The 21,709-nt window shown below is 49.4% G+C and overlaps 1 protein-coding gene across 3 annotated transcripts in view; it reads right to left on the bottom strand.

The window, feature by feature from the left end:
* Positions 1 to 21,709, bottom strand: part of LOC133339106 (E3 ubiquitin-protein ligase TRIM62-like) — a 46,667-nt gene that overhangs the window by 18,044 nt on the left and 6,914 nt on the right. For all 3 annotated transcript variants that reach the window (XR_009754678.1, XM_061547227.1, XM_061547228.1), the window contains exons 3-6: positions 20,781 to 21,014; positions 19,611 to 19,633; positions 18,967 to 19,061; positions 16,978 to 17,435 (exon numbers count right to left, since the gene is read on the bottom strand). Coding sequence is in view for 2 of the 3 variants with exons in the window: in XM_061547227.1 (XP_061403211.1) it covers positions 16,978 to 17,435; positions 18,967 to 19,061; positions 19,611 to 19,633; positions 20,781 to 21,014 (810 nt within the window). In the remaining variant the exon portion in view is untranslated. The remainder of the gene's footprint in view (positions 1 to 16,977; positions 17,436 to 18,966; positions 19,062 to 19,610; positions 19,634 to 20,780; positions 21,015 to 21,709) is intronic.

The raw sequence follows: 21,709 nt of genomic DNA on the forward strand, positions 1-21,709 counted from the left end.
ATCAGAGCTCAACGCTGACCCACGCAGGACACGCCCCCCTCCCTCAGGCCCCGCCCACCTGCCCTCAGGCCCCGCCCACCTGCCCTCTGACCCCTGATTTTGGCGGGAAACCAACATCAGATTGGCGGCAGTGATGTTGCTAAGCAGCGAGGCGGTGAGACACGGGCTGAGGTAAAAGTTTTACTTCTTGCGTACAGGCACGTGAGGTAAAGTCACTGTGCTGATTACATTTACTGTGCTATGAGGTAGGGAACAGTGGTGTAAGGTTGCGACTTGTCCAGATAGAGTTACGTGATTAAGAATGTAACACAACTCTGTAGCATTCTGAGGTAAATCTTTAATAACGTATTTTGGATTTAAGCTGCAAATGTTAACATTTATAGCAACATAGCTTACGTTATTCTCAAAACTCGTTTGTAAGTGTGACTTGAATCAAAAGTAGTTATGATAGGTAAAACTGCTGTATTAACATTATTGACGTAAATAAATCGAGTATTTAAAGCTTTAAAAAGTCTATAAAAGCATATTAAAATTTTACATGTATATTTAAGCATTCAGAATAACGTAGTTACGTAGCTTACATGATTCTAAAAACTCGTTTGTAAGTGTGCGTATGATTACAAGCAAACGCGACGTGTGAATGTGCTGTAATTGACGCTACGCAGCGCCCCCCTGTGATGACAACAGCAGAGCTCCGTGACAATAAAACTTGCAGAGAGCGCGGAGATCTTAAACTTTGATTTAAAGCTTTCGTGACTGCAGGGATTCATATTCTTGGTTCTTTCGGCAAAGTAACGTAGTAGGGAAATAATAAAAATATAGAACAATTTATTGCTTTTTTTATTGTTTTATATAAAACTATTTAATTTATATTTTTATTATTTAATCATAATAACATAAATTGCTTTATATTTTTTATTTAAAACAATAAAATGTTTGTATTTTTATTATTTTATTAGTTCCCTACTACGTGACTTTACCGAAAGAACAAAGAATATAGCGCGGCGATCGTCGTACAAACCCTCACGCTCGCTCCACTCTTGGGTTAAGTGATGCGGCAGCACAAGGTCGTAATTATAATATTTATTGGGGGGGGGACACATCCAATAATCAAAAATGCTCAAAATGCCCCCCACAATATATTGCTATAAAATATATTTCTGTTTACATGATTGTGGTTATGGTTGTAGTTTATTAATCCCTAATCTCTGCCATTACCTACAATGAAACAAGAAAAGGTAAAAAAAGAATAAACAGCAATGTCATACAATACACTATTAGACATTATTGTAAAAAATAAATAAAAAGTCCATCCTATGTGTTAGTGATTTTTTTTTATATTTTAGACAGGAAATTCGTTTTCAAATTTAGATTTTTTTTCTGGGGAGGGACCCCCAGACCCCCTGGAAGATTTGGTCCCCCCCAATGTTGACTCCATGGCTACGTCCTTGAAGCAGCATGAACCCGGGATACACAAATCTGCAGTGAAGTCGTTTGCAGCCTCAAGGATTCCCAGCACCCAGCAGGGGGTGTCTTGTTTTGCACTGACAACTGTGCTCTAGAAGTTTGCACTCAAAAAGACGGTGTTTGTACTTGGCCGGCACCTCCGACCGCACGTTGAACAGCTTGGCGCAGCTGCAGTCTGAGGTCTCGGAGCCGCCTGATCGGCAGTCGTCGATGGTCTCCTCCCGGAGTCCCGTGGTCATGGTGTAATGCGTGCATTTGTCGTATTTGTGATCATAATGTACTGCACTATTCTTTGGTTCTTTCGGTATGAAAAGTGCTGACGTGTGAGCGCCAGGGGTGGCTGGTCAAAGTCCATCTCAACTAACATGTCAACTCATCTAATGTCATCCTCATACACCTCATCTCACCTCAGTTCACCTCATCTCAATTCACGTCATCTTATTTCAACATATCTCATGCTAACTCACCTCACATACCTCGCCTCAAACTCACCACAGCATATCTCACTCATTCAGACTCATTCACTCATGCATCATCTCATTCATTCACTCACTCACCAACCCACTCACCCACCATCTCACACACCCATCGATTCACTCACTCACCGACCATATCACTCATTCACCATCTCATTCACTAATGCACCATCTCACTCACATTATGTGATGCTTACACTCATCCACTCATTCAATTACCCACCTCATGCACCCACTGTCCCACTCTCATTTCGCTAAAACAAAATAACCTCGTGTAGCTGCCCATATACCATTTAATAAAAAGCCACATTGTAACAAAGCATGCATTCCTACAATGACCCCAAACCACCAACACCTGAAACCACCTTTAACATATAAACCACAACCTTGAGAAATCACCCTCATATAGGGCGATCCATTGATACCCCACTGATTTGCGAATGAACTCCGTCTTACTCTTCCCAGCTGACTAAATATGATTGCAGCGATGGCTACGTAATCTCCGAGCTGTGAGAGATGACACGACTGTATAGGTATTCACAAATATCCCCGTACAGCCTTAGCACACTTCTGCTGAGCCAAGTGCTGTTAGCGAGTAGCACCCATGAAGGCTGGCACGGCACACGAGTGGAGGTGGGTGGGCAATACCACGCGCGGCCGCCTTTGTCTCCCTTGAACATCACCAAAGCCAAGGTCGTCCTCAAACTGCCACTGGATCAGCCAACCATCCCCCGACTATTTGTGTCCATGGAGAGGCCCTTGAATATGTGAAGTGTTTCCGTCTTGACACGCCTCCTTATCTTCCCCATTCTGCTCTGTGTGAGCATATTCCAGGGTTATTGTTAAATGCGTTCATGAATCATGGGTTAAGTTAGTCTGCTTTGGGCAGGAGAAGTGACAGTTGTGTCGAGGCACACCACCATCGGCTGTGCCGCTTAAATTAACGACAAATCGGCATTTCCTGTCTGTAACGTGGCATTGTATCCTCGTCAAAAGCCTTTTGAAACTCTTGACTATGATATTCTACTCACAAGGCACACACTCTTTGTTTTTTTCGGTAAAGTCACGTAGGTAAAAAATTAAATATATAAATCTAGAATCACAAGGCACAGTCAACTAGAATTGTCAGTACGATGAAATTATTTCAGAGATACATCTCAGACCGTTATCAAAAAGGTACATCGTGGTAACATCTCGTCCACAAGTTTTTAAATAACAAGGTATGGTGGCTACGGTGACGCTGCGTATACATCAGCTACTAATCTAACACTTAAAAGGCTAAACCCCATTTATCATTCTGATCTTCGATTTGTATTGGATGTATCATGCAGCACCCACTAATGTGACCTCGATTTCAAATCCAATCTCACATCACTTGATGCAAAACGAAATCTACATTGGGCCCTGTTCATCCATAAAACCCTTATTGGCAAATCTGTGCTTTAATTAGCTCAATCATGAAGCCCGTCAAACCAAAGAAACCTAAGACGTCCATCTAATTTTCTGTGAACTATGCCAACAATGAGAATTGGAATGGGTGACAAAGCCTTTGTCGTTGCAGCACCAACGTTTTGAAACAACCCTGTTTCCTCCCTTAACATCATACATCTTCCTTCAATAAATGTACTGAAGCAGAAGATTCATGCTCTGATCCATACCCATGTATCAATAGATCAATATTCATGTGCAGTTGTGTCCAGGGACTGCCGTGTCGTCTTGGAGTGATCTGGGACTGTTGTTGTGTTGCTGCCTTGCCCACGCTTGCATTTAGTGTTGAAAAATCGGTAGGAATTAATATACGATTGCAAATTGTAGTAAAATACTTTATTAATTCGTATTTATCTAGTTTCAGTAATTTGCACACCTTTGCTATATTTCACACCCCTATCAGTTGTCTGGACTGTTTGTTATTGTAACATTCTGACCCGTCTCTACTGGACATCTTTGAAAAAGAGCTTCATGACTCATAGGATTCCTCCAGTTTAAATAAAGATGCTGATTCAAATTCTATGTATGTATGTTGAACTTTTTCGCACCATACATATCCAACCGTGCTAATCAGAGGTGCGGACAACAAACCAAACACAAAAATCAGTTCTAAATAAATTATTTGTTAACGTACATCAGATCCAGATGCCGCTATATCTGTTATTTCAGAATGCTTGTCTGAAGTCGCTGTTTGACCGGAGCAAAACCGTCTGCAGCTAAACCTGGGCAAGACAGAGTACATGATAGTTGGCTCAGAGCAGCGTCTGCGAGCGTGTCAGGGCCACATCGATCATCCACTGATTAGTAGAACTCGCCCTCTCCGTGTGTCCAAAGTAGGCAACCTCGGTGTGCTGTTAGATCAGAGCTTGACTGTGCGCCCGCAGCTCATAGCTACGTTCAGAGTAGATCTCTACCACCTACAAACACTCCGAGGGTTGGGCCCGTTCCTCTCTACCCCAGACCTGTAATCATTAGTTCATGCCTTTGTCTCAACACGCCTGGATTATGATGCAGAATGCCGCTACCAAGGACAGTATAACAAGAACATGATGGGAGACTATATTTGGGGGATGATTCGTGAAAGTGATTTACAGTATAATTGTAAATCTCCAAAAACTACTCACTCATAAATCTTTTGTATTAATTTTTGTTTTACTTTAGTATAAATACATGTTAATTTTGATTAATATGTTTTTTTTCTAACTATATGTGAACGAAAAGACATATTCACCCCTTTTCTCACTGAAAATAGGTACATGTCAAAATATCAATGTCCTGGTCACAAAAGCAAAGGTTATGGGGAATAATAGCCACTTTCTTTATTTTTTAGGCATGAGCAATTAGGAAATAACACTACCCAGGAACAAAAATGGTGTTACATATAGTGTTATCTATGCAGAGCTTCCACTTGGATTGGTGCAGACGCTCCAGTTAGTGCAGAATGCAGCTGCCCGGATGATCCGGCGGGTTAGCCGCTTTGAACGTATTACGCCTTGCGCAGCTTGCAGCAGCTACCGGTCCGCTTCCGTGACGACAAACCCAGGAACCGTGGTGGTGTGGTTAACCAGGAGGAGTGGGCTGTCGGTGTTGTCTGTGGGAGTCGTCGTTACGTAGCATTGGACGCCGCGACGGGTGGCCCTGGGTTGACGAGATAGCCCCCCAACACGTGGACACGACTGTGAGTTGGGTGTACAGATGCTGTCTCCACCCTTGCAGTATTGGGAGTTTGTTCGGGGTGCTGGTTTTTTTTCCGGTTCCGTCTGTAACATGGTGGTTGTTGTTGTTGGTGGTTTTTTCTGCCAATTTCTCTTCGCTTCGTTATTCTTCCCTGTGCTCACGTTGTCGTTTTTGTTATTTTAGAGATCCCCCCAGCCCCAGGTCACTCTTGCCAATGAGACTCCTGTCCTGGTCTCTCGAGTTCTACTCCCGGTTACAGACGATACACTTGAACTCACTCACTCAATCATTTACCCACTCACCTACCCTCTCGCTCACTAACTTAACCACTGACCCAATCAGCCGCTCACTCACCCACCATCTCACTCACCCATGCACTCAAACGTTCACTCACTAATCTACTCACTCACGCACTCAATATTTTACCCACTCACCCTCTCACTAACTCAAATACTCCACCAATTCACTCACCCATCCACTCACTCACTCACCCACCCACCAACTATCTCCCCCGTCTACTCACCCGCTCAATCACACACCATCTCACCCCATCAACCATGCTGTCACTGAATCAATCACCCACCATCTCTGTCACTTATCTACTTACTCATCTACTCACTCCCCATTCCACTCCCTCTTACAAATGAGACTCCTATCTTGGTGTCTTGAGTTATCGCACTGGGTAAACACAATAAATAAAAATAACAGACCAGACTACAAAGACGTTACAAAGATGATACCATGATGATGGTGGTAGTGGTGGTAATAATGGTAAAATGGTGATGATGGTAGTGGTGTTGATCATGGTAGTTATGATGGTAGTGATGGTGATGATGATCGTGGTGATGGTTGTAATGATTATAGTAAGAATTGTGATGGTGATAATCGTGGTGGTGATGTAGGCGGTGATGATGATAATGATGATGATAATGATGGTGGTGATCATGGTGGTGATGATGACAGTGGTGGTGGTAATGATGGTGGTTTTCACGGTGAGGATGATAGTGATGATGGTGGTGATGATGTTCGTGATGGTGGATGTGATAGTGATGATGACTATAAAAGTTTTTGTGGTGTTGATGTTGATTATTGTGTTGGTGGTGATGATAAGAAGGGTGATGGTGATGTGGGTGCTGATAGTGATGATAATGATGGTGGTGATCATGGTGGTGGCAATGATGATGGTGGTGATGATAGTAGTGGTGTTAGTCGTGATATTGATGGTGATGAGCTTGATGTTGGTGATGATGGTTATGGTGATGATGGTCATAATGATGGTGATGATGATAGTGGTTATGTTCAGTAATGATTATGATGATGGACATGATAATGGTGATAATTATTGTGGTGTTGATAGTGATTATGAGGATGGTGGTGGTTGATGGTGGTGATGGTGGTTATCGTTGTAGTGGTGATGATGAGGATAATGATGTTGTTGTTGCTGATGATAGTGTAGTGTTGTAAATAACAGATGAATAAACTTCTTTAAGGCACACACTGTTTTATTGTCTTACTTCCGACACAGTCCCTATACACACACAGAGGGATATCCGGTCCCCTCACCCATAGCCTGAGGAGGTACAGCCTCCGTACCTAGCGGGACCTTTACACGGCTCTGACTGCTAGCCTAGGGAGGTACAACCTCCGAACTGGCGGGTCTTGTCCCCTGCGGAGCAACGCTATTGCGTAACCCGACGCGAGCTCCTGGCCATTGTTTATTTCATCCAGCAATACAGGCCGTACCTGTGCGGTCAACGTTTTACCGTACGTTCCGATCATTCGGCATTACAATACGCTCAGCGTGTTGACCAACCATCCGGCCAGCTCTCCCGGTGGCTCGAAGTCCTCCAGGACTACAATTTCATGGTAACTTACCGCAAGGGTACACAGCACAGTAATGCCGATGCGTTATCTCGACTTCCGCAGGTGAATAAATGTGTGTGCTTTATGGGTTCTGGCCACTGCAAGCCACCACTGGCAGAGCCGGTTGCACCTCTTGAAACAGTTGCCGCCGCGTTTCCCTCCGATTCTGCGCCGGGGGCGGACCATGCGGGTCCGGCAGCAAGTGACGACTTGCTGGGGCTAACACTAGACGAATGGGGTCGGCACCAGATGGATGACGCATCGTTGTTGCCTCTGCGTCATCATGCACGTGATACGGCCTCACGTTATGGGAAATTGAATTATTTCGCTATATGGCGGGGTCTGCTCATGCATTGGGATGCTGATTCATGCCATTACAAAATTGTGGTGCCTTCGGGGTTGCGATGTAAAGCCGTGTGGGCGGCACACAAGCGATTGTTGCACCTGGGTGTGCACAAAACCATTGGCTTGCTACGTTTGCAATTTTTCTGGCCAGTCATGCTGCGTGATGTAACGGATATTTTAATGGGCTACATCCAATGTGCGCAACAGAAACCGCCAGCGAAGCCTGCATGCCCACCCCTGCAGCCCATCTCGGTGTCCCATGTAAACGAGCTGGTTGATCTCGATATTCTGGGGCCTTTTCCTACGACGCCTCGTGGTAACAAGTACCTTCTGGTTGGGGTTGAGGATTTTACACGGTGGCTTATGGCCTGGGCCCTCCCCAACCAGTCGGCAGCAGCCGTCATGGACGCCTTTGTTCAGGGCTACGTATTGGACAAGGGTGCTCCGGAACGGCTGCTGACCGATCAGGGAAGGAATTTTTTGAGTACCCTGTTGAGTGATATATGCCGCCTGTTGGGCACAAAGAAGGTGCGCACTTCGCCCACCACCCTCAAACTGACGGCATGGTGGAGCGCCTGCATAGAACCCTCAACTCTATGCTGTGCCATCAGGTTGATGAATCCCACCTAGACTGGGACTTGCAGATTCCAGGGGTCCTAACTGCATACCACATGGCGCCACATGTAGCGACGGGGTTCTCCCCATTCTTTCTATTGTATGGCAGGGATGCCATTCCCCCCGCCGACGTTCGGCTGGAGATAGAGCTGCCTCCACAATCGTCAAAGCTCGCTGATCACTTAAGCTTCAATCTCCGTAAGCTGTCTGAGGCAGTGATGCGGCAATCGAAAATTCAGCCTTCCGCCAGCGGGAAAATTCAAGGCTGCAAGCCCCTCACACGTCCACGCATCAGTGGGCACCAGGTGATAAAGTGTGGCTTCATTGCCCCCCAGGTGCCGGTGTCCACATCGGCAAAACTCCTAAAACTGTGGAGGGGTCCGGTGGAAGTGGTCGAGGTTGTGCGACCACAATGTGTTAGAATCCATTGGGGACGGCATCGCTGGTTTGTTCACCCTTTTCGCGTAAAGCCTTTTGTTGTGCCACGCGTTTCTGCATCAAGCTCACAACATGAGGGCCGAGCATGCGATGTGTCCGATGAACCGGATGTCGCCCCATTGGTGCCTAATCCGCAGTGCAGATGACGCAGGAATGATGGGGCCGTGCAGGCCACGATCGGCCGCTGGGGACCGGGGGTCATCAAAGGTCTCTACGGAGAGGCCTCATGACCCGCCTGACATTCCTGTCATGCCGCCTGATCTGCCTGCACCGCTAAAGGGGCCACTTGTCCCCTACAATGGTCCCGCGAAACACACGCGTGCGAAATCCCGCCGATTTTCGTAATATCTACGTTACGTAGTACGACACGTCCCAGTGGTGCATCGTTTTTTTGCAGCAACTGCTGCCTGGGTTGTTGTGTCGCGCATGTTGTCAAAATGTTGAAATGTTACCTTGTAAATATGTTGTGTTATTAAGGGGGGGTATTTATACTGGGTGTTTATTCTTGTTTTTGAAATTGGTTCTTGTTGGAAAGGCACACACACACTTCATTTTTGCATTGTTGGAGTTTCTCATTGTTGCAGCCGGGACGGCTGAAGCTTCTAAATGGGGGGGAGGGGTGATGTAGAGGTGCTAGACACTCTATTCAGTAACTTGCGGGGCCACTATGTATCAGAGGGGCAATGCAGTGTTACCACTCTGGGACCAACGGCCGGGGTCAGGGAGAGGTGAGAGCGGATGGTAAACACGGATTCCCGCCAGAGCAACGGCCAAGGGTCAGATGAGGTAAAGAGGATCGAAAACGCAGATTGTAAAGAACCAATCAGAGGGTCCCACGAGGGAGCGTGGGATTGGATAAGGGCCGTTACAAACGGGTATTAAAGGGCGTGCGCGGGGAGCGCTCGCCAGTTCTCCTCACACAAAGCCCGGCTGAAGAAACTAGGACCCTGGACCAAGCCTGCTAGCTCTTGTAAGAGCTAAGGCTCAGTGTTCCAGTGGTCAAGGGGAGAATAGGTCCTGGCAGGCAGGACCCGGGCTCCCCAGCCTTCCAGCTCTTGTGAGAGCTCAGGCTCTGCGCGACCAGTGGTCAGGGGACCCACCGAGCCAGCGGTGGGTCAAGCTAGCCTCCCCTAAGTCCCAGCCAGAGGACGCTAGGGTAGCGGGTAGACTGGGGAGCCCGGGTCCTGCCTGCCAGGACCTATTCTTCCCTTGACCACTGGAACACTGAGCCTTAGCTCTTACAAGAGCTAGCAGGCTTGGTCCAGGGTCCTAGTTTCTTCAGCCGGGCTTTGTGTGAGGAGAACTGGCGAGCGCTCCCCGCGCACGCCCTTTAATACCCGTTTGTAACGGCCCTTATCCAATCCCACGCTCCCTCGTGGGACCCTCTGATTGGTTCTTTACAATCTGCGTTTTCGATCCTCTTTACCTCATCTGACCCTTGGCCGTTGCTCTGGCGGGAATCCGTGTTTACCATCCGCTCTCACCTCTCCCTGACCCCGGCCGTTGGTCCCAGAGTGGTAACACTGCATTGCCCCTCTGATACATAGTGGCCCCGCAAGTTACTGAATAGAGTGTCTAGCACCTCTACATCACCCCTCCCCCCCATTTAGAAGCGTCAGCCGTCCCGGCTGCAACAATGAGAAACTCCAACAATGCAAAAATGAAGTGTGTGTGTGCCTTTCCAACAAGAACCAATTTCAAAAACAAGAATAAACACCCAGTATAAATACCCCCCCTTAATAACACAACATATTTACAAGGTAACATTTCAACATTTTGACAACATGCGCGACACAACAACCCAGGCAGCAGTTGCTGCAAAAAAACGATGCACCACTGGGACGTGTCGTACTACGTAACGTAGATATTACGAAAATCGGCGGGATTTCGCACGCGTGTGTTTCGCGGGACCATTGTAGGGGACAAGTGGCCCCTTTAGCGGTGCAGGCAGATCAGGCGGCATGACAGGAATGTCAGGCGGGTCATGAGGCCTCTCCGTAGAGACCTTTGATGACCCCCGGTCCCCAGCGGCCGATCGTGGCCTGCACGGCCCCATCATTCCTGCGTCATCTGCACTGCGGATTAGGCACCAATGGGGCGACATCCGGTTCATCGGACACATCGCATGCTCGGCCCTCATGTTGTGAGCTTGATGCAGAAACGCGTGGCACAACAAAAGGCTTTACGCGAGAAGGGTGAACAAACCAGCGATGCCGTCCCCAATGGATTCTAACACATTGTGGTCGCACAACCTCGACCACTTCCACCGGACCCCTCCACAGTTTTAGGAGTTTTGCCGATGTGGACACCGGCACCTGGGGGGCAATGAAGCCACACTTTATCACCTGGTGCCCACTGATGCGTGGACGTGTGAGGGGCTTGCAGCCTTGAATTTTCCCGCTGGCGGAAGGCTGAATTTTCGATTGCCGCATCACTGCCTCAGACAGCTTACGGAGATTGAAGCTTAAGTGATCAGCGAGCTTTGACGATTGTGGAGGCAGCTCTATCTCCAGCCGAACGTCGGCAGGGGGAATGGCATCCCTGCCATACAATAGAAAGAATGGGGAGAACCCCGTCGCTACATGTGGCGCCATGTGGTATGCAGTTAGGACCCCTGGAATCTGCAAGTCCCAGTCTAGGTGGGATTCATCAACCTGATGGCACAGCATAGAGTTGAGGGTTCTATGCAGGCGCTCCACCATGCCGTCAGTTTGAGGGTGGTGGGCGAAGTGCGCACCTTCTTTGTGCCCAACAGGCGGCATATATCACTCAACAGGGTACTCAAAAAATTCCTTCCCTGATCGGTCAGCAGCCGTTCCGGAGCACCCTTGTCCAATACGTAGCCCTGAACAAAGGCGTCCATGACGGCTGCTGCCGACTGGTTGGGGAGGGCCCAGGCCATAAGCCACCGTGTAAAATCCTCAACCCCAACCAGAAGGTACTTGTTACCACGAGGCGTCGTAGGAAAAGGCCCCAGAATATCGAGATCTAACCAGCTCGTTTACATGGGACACCGAGATGGGCTGCAGGGGTGGGCATGCAGGCTTCGCTGGCGGTTTCTGTTGCGCACATTGGATGTAGCCCATTAAAATATCCGTTACATCACGCAGCATGACTGGCCAGAAAAATTGCAAACGTAGCAAGCCAATGGTTTTGTGCACACCCAGGTGCAACAATCGCTTGTGTGCCGCCCACACGGCTTTACATCGCAACCCCGAAGGCACCACAATTTTGTAATGGCATGAATCAGCATCCCAATGCATGAGCAGACCCCGCCATATAGCGAAATAATTCAATTTCCCATAACGTGAGGCCGTATCACGTGCATGATGACGCAGAGGCAACAACGATGCGTCATCCATCTGGTGCCGACCCCATTCGTCTAGTGTTAGCCCCAGCAAGTCGTCACTTGCTGCCGGACCCGCATGGTCCGCCCCCGGCGCAGAATCGGAGGGAAACGCGGCGGCAACTGTTTCAAGAGGTGCAACCGGCTCTGCCAGTGGTGGCTTGCAGTGGCCAGAACCCATAAAGCACACACATTTATTCACCTGCGGAAGTCGAGATAACGCATCGGCATTACTGTGCTGTGTACCCTTGCGGTAAGTTACCATGAAATTGTAGTCCTGGAGGACTTCGAGCCACCGGGAGAGCTGGCCGGATGGTTGGTCAACACGCTGAGCGTATTGTAATGCCGAATGATCGGAACGTACGGTAAAACGTTGACCGCACAGGTACGGCCTGTATTGCTGGATGAAATAAACAATGGCCAGCAGCTCGCGTCGGGTTACGCAATAGCGTTGCTCCGCAGGGGACAAGACCCTGCTCCCGTAGGCAACGACCCTCTCTACACCATTTACGTTTTGGGACAGCACCCCACCGATCCCATTGTTGCTGGCATCGGTGTCCAGAATAAACGGTTTCGCAAAATCGGGTTAAGCCAAGGGCGGTGCCGCCACGAGAGCATTCCGCAAGGAGTCAAATGCGGCCTGTTCTGCATCCCCCCAATTAAATTTCATCCCTTTTGACGTAAGGGCATGCAGTAGCTTGGCGATTGTCGCGAAGCCAGCAACAAAACGTCGGTAATACGATGCAAATCCGATAAAAACTGCGAACGTCCCCCGCAGAGGTGGGGGTAGGCCATTGGCTGACGCATTTGGTCGTTGTGGGGTCGGTGGAAATTCTTGAGCGGCTGACTATTTGGCCCAAATAGCGCACAAACTCATGCAGAAGCTGGCATTTCTGCGGTTTGAACTTCAAGTTAGCAGCACGCATTTTCAAGAAAACAGCACGCAACCGTTCAATGTGTTCCTTGAACGTGCGGCCAAAGATGATGTCGTCATCAAGGTAAATGAGACATGAGTCCCACTGGAGCCCAGCGAGGACGAGCTCCATGAGCCTCTGGAACGTCGCTGGGGCCGAGTGGGGACCCATGGGCAACCTATTAAACTCGAAAAGGCTCTGTGGTGTCCGAAAAGCAGTCTTTGGTTTTGACGCCTCATCGAGGGGAAGTTGCCAAAACCCCGACAGTAGGTCTAGAGTGGAAAAATAATGCACCCCTGCCAGAGCATCCAATCACTCATCCATACGTGGAAAAGGATAGGCGTCAGCCATGGAAATTGTATTTAGGCGCCGAAAATCAACACAAAAACGAAGACTGCCATCCTGCTTTTTGACCAGCACTATCGGAGCACCCAGGGACTGGTTGAAGGAGAAATGATATCAGCCGCCAGTATGTTGTCAACTGCCAATTTCACATGCTGTTTCTCCGCCGGGCTGAGCCGAAATGGGTTTTGACGGATAGGGGCAGCGTCGCCAGTGTCAATGTGGTGACACAGCAGCTTGGTGCAGCCAATATCAAATTGAGATTTGCTGAACACATCCCCAGAATTCCCGCAAAAGAGCCCGCAATTTCATCTGCTGCGGCCTGGATAAATCGCCAGCGTCCGCGCAGAGTGCATCTAACCATCCCTCATCTGATTTGGGAGGAGGTTGAGGCTGCGGGTCGTCAAATACATGTCCCACGACCTCGGTCCCCAGGGGCGCCACTGTCGTGTGAGTGAGCACAGACCCTTGTGGAACGACGGTTTCGGACAGACCAACATTCAAAACTTGCAAAAATGGCTCCCTGTCGGCTGCTAAGAGGGTCTGTGCGGCCACCAATGCTAGGCCCTTAACTGCCGTGTTGGATGGCCCTAACAGAACGCCATGTACCGAGGCGTTAGGAGCGAGCGGTTTCTTTAACCGCAAGGGTACAAGCATTTGCGCCCCTGGCTGAATGCGTACAGTGCAAGCCGCAAAAGCCTACACAGAGACATTGGCCATACGTGAATGCGTGGTCGCGGATAAAAACGCCATCCGACGGCCCGACGGAAGTTCAATACACCCCTGATCTATAAGGATTTTAATGGGCAATTTGGCGAGAAAATCAGTTCCCAGGAGGCACGGCACCGTGAGGGAGGAAGAGACCAAAACAGGGCCGGCCAATTTAATATCACCAATCGAAAATTGCGCCCGAATTTGCCCGATAATCCCCAGCGAACTTCCATTCGCAGCAAAACACGGAACAGAGACCTTTTGCAAGGGTCGACATCGCACCGGCAGTATATTACAAATTTAATCCGAAATGATAGTGACCAATGCACAAGTGTCGACAAGCACACAAAACTCTACACCCTCAATTGAACCCACAACCACCGAGGAACTCGCCGTCGCTGCGAACACTCTATGGGCCAGTTCCGACCACTGCCCAGGTTAGTGGCTGTGAAGAATCACCAGAACACCGCACGTCATACGCCGAATCACGAGCAACGTCAATGGTGTATTGTGGTGTATAAGGTGTGAGTGAGGGCCGAGCGTGAGGGGTGCCGCGACTCGCCTGTTTATGCCGCGGTGCGTTGGGTGCCCTGCGGTCCTGGCCTCGGGACCCGGAGGAGCGCCGACGAGGTGCACGGCAGTCGGTTGAGATGTGGCCTCGGTGGCCACAGTTGAAACACGTCACGTCACTGCGGGGGAAGGGCCATCCCCGCTGCTGGTCATCGCGACGCCCGGTGCAGTCGGGTGATCGCCGGCCCGTCGCCCTGGTCATTGCGAAGGCACGATCTGGAGAGCGATCGTCGTTCCCTGCTGGCAGGCTCCGACGTCGTAGCCGATGCGGTGATGATCTCGTCCTAGTCGAGCATCAGGTGAGTATGGATGCTCCGGGCAGCTCACAGTGAGCACATATCTTCATCATCCATGGCTTGGATGACAACGAGCAGTCCACGCGCCAGCTCCAGCAGCTTCTGGAGGACGAGAGCGTTTATGGCCTCATCGTCTATGCGGCGGTAAGCCGCTCTTGCCATGGCGAGTAGTGTAGTATGGAACGCCAATGGCGATTCTCTAGGTTTGCACCGTCTCTCATAGAACTGATGGCGGGTGGTGGAAGGAGGTCCGTAGATATCGGACATTCGCCGAAGTGCCGCTTGTAGAGTTGCTCTTTGTCGGGAATGGAGATGAGCGCAGCGCGAGCGTTGTCATTTAAGGTGGTCGGCAGCGCCCGTAGTGCCTGTACGTCCGACCAGCCCACCATCTCCTGGTGGCTGAGGAAGCGAAGCTGGAATGCGGCCTAGTCGCCCCCTGTGGACGTGAATTCGCGGAAGACGGGCAGACGTTGTTGGAGAGCAGCCGTCTCGTCATCTTCAGCTCGTTCGGACTCGGTCCCGTACGCGGCCATTGCTTGGTCTACGATGTCTACTGTACAGCGTCGCTGCCGTGATGACGTGGCATTGCCCGAGCGACTTGCGGAGGCAGCGTCCCACGCTGATAACGCAGCGTGCCGTGATTGGCTGTCAATGTTCCCAGCGTGCACTTGATTTCCGCTTCTCGCGGAAGCATGTGACCTTTCGGCGGGAAATTCGAACCCTTCCGGGTGTGTAATGGCGGGAACGTCCGCCGGCGGCCAGTCCACTCCGCCTGCAGCCCCCAAAGTAATTCCTTCAAGGATGGCGGCTGCAGCATGCAGCAGTTGGGCGAGACGGCCGTGTGCAGCCTGGATCTTGTCGCCCGCGGCAATCGGCGGTTGGGCTGGCAGTTGGGCGGATGGCTCCATGCCCACATCTTCAGCGGCGCTCTCCGCTCCTCCAGGTGAGTCGGAGTTTTCTTCCTCCGTACCTTGCACACGGACTGTGCTTCTTGTTTCCATGTTCGTCTTTAACCACTTCTGACGCCAGTTGTAGTGTTGTAAATAACAGATGAATAAACTTCTTTAAGGCACACACTGGTGTATTGTCTTTCTTCCGACAAAGTCCCTATACACACACAGAGGGATATCTGGTTCCCTCACCCGTAGCCTAGGGAGGTACAGCCTCCGAACTGGCAGGAGCTATTCCCAGTCTACCCGCTACCCTAGCGTCCTCTGGCTGGGACTTAGGGGAGGCTAGCTTGACCCACCGCTGGCTCGGGGGGTCCCCTGTCCACTGGTCGCGCAGAGTCTTAGCTCTTACAAGAGCTGGAAGGCTGGGGAGCCAGGGTCCTGCCTGCCAATACCTATTCTCTCCTTGACCACAGGAACACTGAGCCTTAGCTCTCACAAGAGCTGGAAGGCTTGGTCCAGGGTCCTAGCTTTTTCAGCCTGGCTTCTGTCTTCGTGTGAGGAGAACTGTCGGGCGCTCCCCACGCTCGCCCTTTTATACCCGTTTTTAATGGTCCTTATCCAATCCCACGCTCCCTCGTGGGACCCTCTGATTGGTTCTTTACAATCTGCGTTTTCGATCCTCTTTACCTCATCTGACCCCCTGGCCATTGGTCTGGCGGGAATCCGTGTTTACCATCTGCTCTCACCTCTCCCAAACCCCGGCCGTTGGTCCCAGAGTGGTAACACTGCATTGCCCCTTTAATACATAGTGGCCCCGCAGGTTACTGAATAGAGTGTCTAGCACCTCTACAATAGTGATGATGATGGAGTGATGGTAATGATGGTGGTGATCGTTGTGATGATAGTGACGATGTCGGTGATGGTTTTGGTGGTGTTGATAGTAATGATGATGGTGATGGTGGTTGATAGTGATGGTGGTGATGGTGATAATGATGGTGATGATGGTGAATCGTAGAGATGAGGCATGGTGATGCGAGCACGCACTGCAGGTGAAGGAGTGACCACATGGACTTTGGGGCTGTGTTAATTCCCCACTCAGATTTCATTAACATCCCTCAAACTTCCGCACCGGCGATTTGTACTTGACAGGCGACATCGCTCATGCACACCAACCTGAACCTCACCCTCCCTTCTTACCCTACCACCCCTCCATGCTCACCTCACCCTTCCCTGAATTTTCACCTCACCTTCTGCTCACTGTCTCAATACCCACTCCTTCCCATCCTCTCCTCTCCTAACCCTCTTTTGACCCTTCACCCTCACCATCACCCTCCATGCTCACCTGCCACCTTCCCCTCCAATTTCCCCTCACCCTCAATTCACACTCTTCTCAACATCCCCCCTCTCCTCTGTTTTTTGGGTTTCTGTCTCTCCCCATCCTCAGGATGCACGACTGAGATCCATGATCTTCAATGGTTCATTCAAACACCACACACACATCCCAGGGTAGATAGGCTGCAAGAATATCTGCCGAACCTCGTGGATCACCTCCATGGAGTCGGCGCGGTAAAAAGCCAGGAGCCCTTCCTCCCAGTGCAGCTGAAGCCTGATTCTGCGGGGGTAGGGGGCCCCCCTCACCGACAGTGCAGTCTTCACACCACCATGAAAGACTGAGAAATTGTCGTCATATTTCTCTAAACACCAGGACGCGTCGCTCCCTCCCAGCAACTGTGCAGCATCACCACTCCCTTTCCGCAGGATCGTCCCGTATGCGACTCCAACCCGCCACCACCTCGCGTCCCCCACATCCACCTCCCAGTAGTGGTGGCCTGACGAGAAGCTCTCACAGCACAGGGCTTGTGACCAGTAATCAAACCGGTGTGGATGATCGGGGCGACCCTGGGAGTCACGGGTCCGCGTCATCGTCCTGAGATCCGAGGAGATCTGGAGTTGGTTATGAGCTGAGTTTGTGTCGAGAGTCGGTGAGCATCCATCTGTGACAACAGCGATGACAACATCACTGCAGAACACCGTCATCACCATCATCCACCATCACCACCATCAACATCACCATCACCAACCATTATCTTCACCATCACCTATAACAACACAAACATCACCATCACCAACCATTCTCGCCATCAATATCATCAATGACAACAACATAAACATCACCATCACCACCATCATCAACACTATGAACATCAACAACATCACTATCGCCATCAGCAACATCACAACGATCATCACCACCACGAGCACCATCACAAACAATCACCACCACCATCACCACTATCCCCATCACCCCAACTCATCACCATCTTCATCACCATCACCAACGCAACCAGCATCATTATAACCATCATAACGACCATCAAAACCATTGTCACGACCATCACTACCATTATCACCGTAACCAATACCATCATCACTACTTCTATCAGCGCCATCAGCAAAACCATCACCACCTATATTATCACCCATGTCACCATTATGACCATCACCACGACTATCACTGCCATCACCACGACCAACACCATCATTCACCAATGCCATCACCGTCCCCATCACTCACATTATCACCAACATCAGCATCATTACCAACAACAACAACAGCCATTCGCCACTAAGTGGCGGTGACATCACCACGGGGCCTGTGTCAGGCTATGTGCACGTTGAGGCCACGTGAAGTTTAGAACGCCCACTGGCAGGAGGTCATGGAGCAGACCCAGTTGCCATGGGTCGACTGAGATGACTGGCCAATGCACCACTATCCTCATCACGACCACTATCACCATCATGACTATTACCAGCATCAGGAACTCATTTGAGGTTGAAACTGCCCAGTAGAGGCCCTGGACTGGATAATATATGACCTGCAACTGATATTAGCCATGGCGGATAATTAAACCCAGGTAACTGGGTTCGTAGTGCAGTGTGCTAACCACTATGCTACCGCTCTCCCCACCCATACACATTCACTGGCATGCACTGCATGTCAACATCACAATTACCCCTGACTCATGCTGATTATTTACGCAAGAACACCACACTGAGTATCATGGTGTTGTTCAGTAGTGTCCTGGAATGGGATGTGAACAAAGACAAAGATCCCCTGTTTAGCCTCAACAGACCATTGGGGCAAGTGTTGTTAGCGAGCGTCTATGAAGACCAGCACGGCACACGAGGAGGTGGATGGCCAGCACCACGCTCAACCACCTTTGTCTCCCTAGTGGCGATGTTGTTCAAACACCGCATCAAGTTCCATGATGTACACAAAGATAAGTATTCCCCGTGTTGCCTTAACAGACTGTCGGGGAAAAGCAGCACCTTTGAAAGCTGGCACAGCACAAGCGGGGCTTGGTGGCCAGCACTACGCCTGGCCACCTTTGTCTCTTTAGTGGTGATGTTTACACACAAAACTAGGTAAGCATTTGAAGCTGAGTCGACCTCGTGCACACACACACGGTGATCATGTATTGTGAAGATGGCCCCATCACCCATGTTCCACACTGAATAACTCACACAGGAATTTGGCCACAGTTCCCTCGGTGCCTTTAAGCGAGGCAATGTCCTCTTGGCTAGGACATGAGGGTGAATCTGCTGTAAACATCCCTGCCCTGTGAAGCAGAACAGACATGGCCACTGTTTCACATAGAGCATCGTCACTCACAGGACCATTACAGCTCCATCACATAGACACGCATCACAGCATCATCATATCGAAACTCATCACACAAGCATTACTCACATCACAATTACAGCATCACCACATAGCATTACTATCTAGATTTGAAGCTTTCGGAAAAAACCTAAGAGTATAGCATTACTATCACCACACTTAGCATCATCACACACAGCACCATCACAACATCACCACACACATCACCACACACAGCATCATTGCACACAGCATTATCACACGCAGCTTTACTATCACCACACACACATAAAGCATCACCACACACACCATCACCACACACAGCATCATCACGCACACCATAACCACACAAACCATCACCACACACACCATAACCACACAAACAACCATCATCACACACAGCATCACCACACAGAGCATCTCCACACAGCCGATGTCTCACTGCCCGCACCCCACACTCAGTCCCAGGTTGTCGTGTGTCGAGTCGTGAGTGATAGTCGTATTTTACCTGCTCGTCTCCTCCAGGTGCCCCTATGGGAGAGAGAGAGATGCATTACTGTGACTCTACCTCCATTCCCTTGTGATCAGTGGAGTTCACACTGCAACACCGTGGGTGGAAAATAAACCCCAAAGTCTTGGCTTATGACCCTATGATAAAAAACACTGACTTACGGGGCAAATATTTCAGAGTGAGACCGATTGATAGTTAATGATAAACTACAATTTATTTTACAGGTAAGGCCCACGGAGCTATATAGCTCTTTTTCAGAAGAGACCTGGCCACAAATGATAGCTCAATGAAGTGGTTCATCTCGTGGAAATTTAAAGCAGCCCAATACTCTAAACGCAAGTTTTCAAATGTGGAGGAAAAAACTGGATGACCCAGAGAAAAATCCATGCGACCATGGAGGGAGAAATGTAAACTCCAAATATATAAGGACGTCAGTGTTGATATTAAATCCCGGACCTTCGGTATACCAGGCTAGGTAGTTAACATCTCGCCACCACCATGAGGACCAACACTAATTTGCAGGGCAAATATTTCAGAGTGAGACCGGTTGATATTGATCTGTGTTGAGAGGAACGTAGGACTAGAAGTTTCTCGAGTTATCAATGCACATGGTGCAGATCTTGTAGAAGTGATGTTCAAGACACAATGATATAATTAATAAGTGTATGAGATAGTATTTATTTGAGCATCCCTGATATGAACAATGAAGGTCGTGCATCCAAGTGGAGGTACACGAAGTAAGAAGCAGAGATGACATCGGCTCGTGAGCAGGAGCTGGTGGATTGTTGCATCGCGGCATCATGAGATGTGACAATGGCTTTGGGAGGCCTTCCTCAATAAGTGGATAGATAATGGCTGATGAGAATCATAAATACCGTGTACACTGTTGTTGCATGGTTGATTTAAAAAGTGAAATTCCATTAACATTTAGTTTATATTCACAATGAAACAAACTTAATGGGAATCTGTTAAAGGGCGGGAGACAATTAATTTGACTGAGAAAATATGAGCTGGCCTTCCAAATGGCAGCCACTTCAGCTGCGATGCGAGTCCATGAGTGGAGCTGTGTTCTCAAGCCCAGGAGATGCGAGCTCTCATTCAGGAGCCTCTGCTGCTGCTGGTGAGAGGGCTCTGTACCAATAACGACACTGGAGACCCATCGCTCACCTGCAGGAATGCGAGCGAGTCCCTCTCGTGTGCTAGGGCCTGCAGGCGAGTGGCTGCTGTCTGGAGCTCGCTGAGCTCCCGCTGGTAGTGAGCGATCTTCTTCTCGATCTGGGACAGCAGGTCGCGCCCTTTCTGCTCCAGTTGTTCTAAAGCCGCCTTCTCCTCCGCATCCAACGCTGCTCTCGCGTGGGAGAACCTGACTGAGATTGAGGCCTTTTTATCTGTCATGGATCCCTGCAAAGAGAAAGAAATGCCACCTCTGTTCATTTAATGTCTGGTCCTTTGTGAAATGACATTCAGGTGTCCATACAGTGATACGAGTCTGCAGCACTGAGCCCTCCTTCTTCCTCTGATAGCACTGCTGTACATTGTCAGTACAACACGATTCGGGGGCTATGAGGCATTGAAATAATCAAATTCCATCAGGAGTATATTTAGGGTCTGTGCCATTCTCATTGCGCAAGGCTATCAGGACGATGCTTTGTTTGCCTTCATATGAAGCGAAGATAAATTTGGAATTTGCCTACAACAAGTAGAGCCCTAAGGAATTTTGAAGTTAGGCCAATTCCTCTTCAAATGCATATTTTGAATGTGAGAGAAAACCACATATGTATGGATGAAGAGAGGGGATCATGAAACCACTTGCTATACTGGCACCTGGTCACTCTATCGTCTAATTGGTTTCACTAAAGCGTGTACAACAGTCTATGTGTGATCCACCAACTCTGCCACCAGAGTATTGGATTAGAGGTACGTACAATCTTCATCTGACCAATATAGATAACTGACGTTGAAGTGGTAAGTTGTATGGAGATATGGGAATGTGGAATTTCCACCACTGATTGAGTTTCTCAGTGGAGATGAGAACCACCTCGTTGCTCGTCCTGCTTATTAAGGTGCATTAACCGTTGTGTCTTTAGTCCCACAAT

This window comes from Lethenteron reissneri, unplaced genomic scaffold, assembly GCF_015708825.2.
Source record: "Lethenteron reissneri isolate LAM-NWPU_2019-01 unplaced genomic scaffold, ASM1570882v1 scaffold_1640, whole genome shotgun sequence".
Classification (NCBI taxonomy): Eukaryota; Metazoa; Chordata; class Hyperoartia; order Petromyzontiformes; family Petromyzontidae; genus Lethenteron; species Lethenteron reissneri.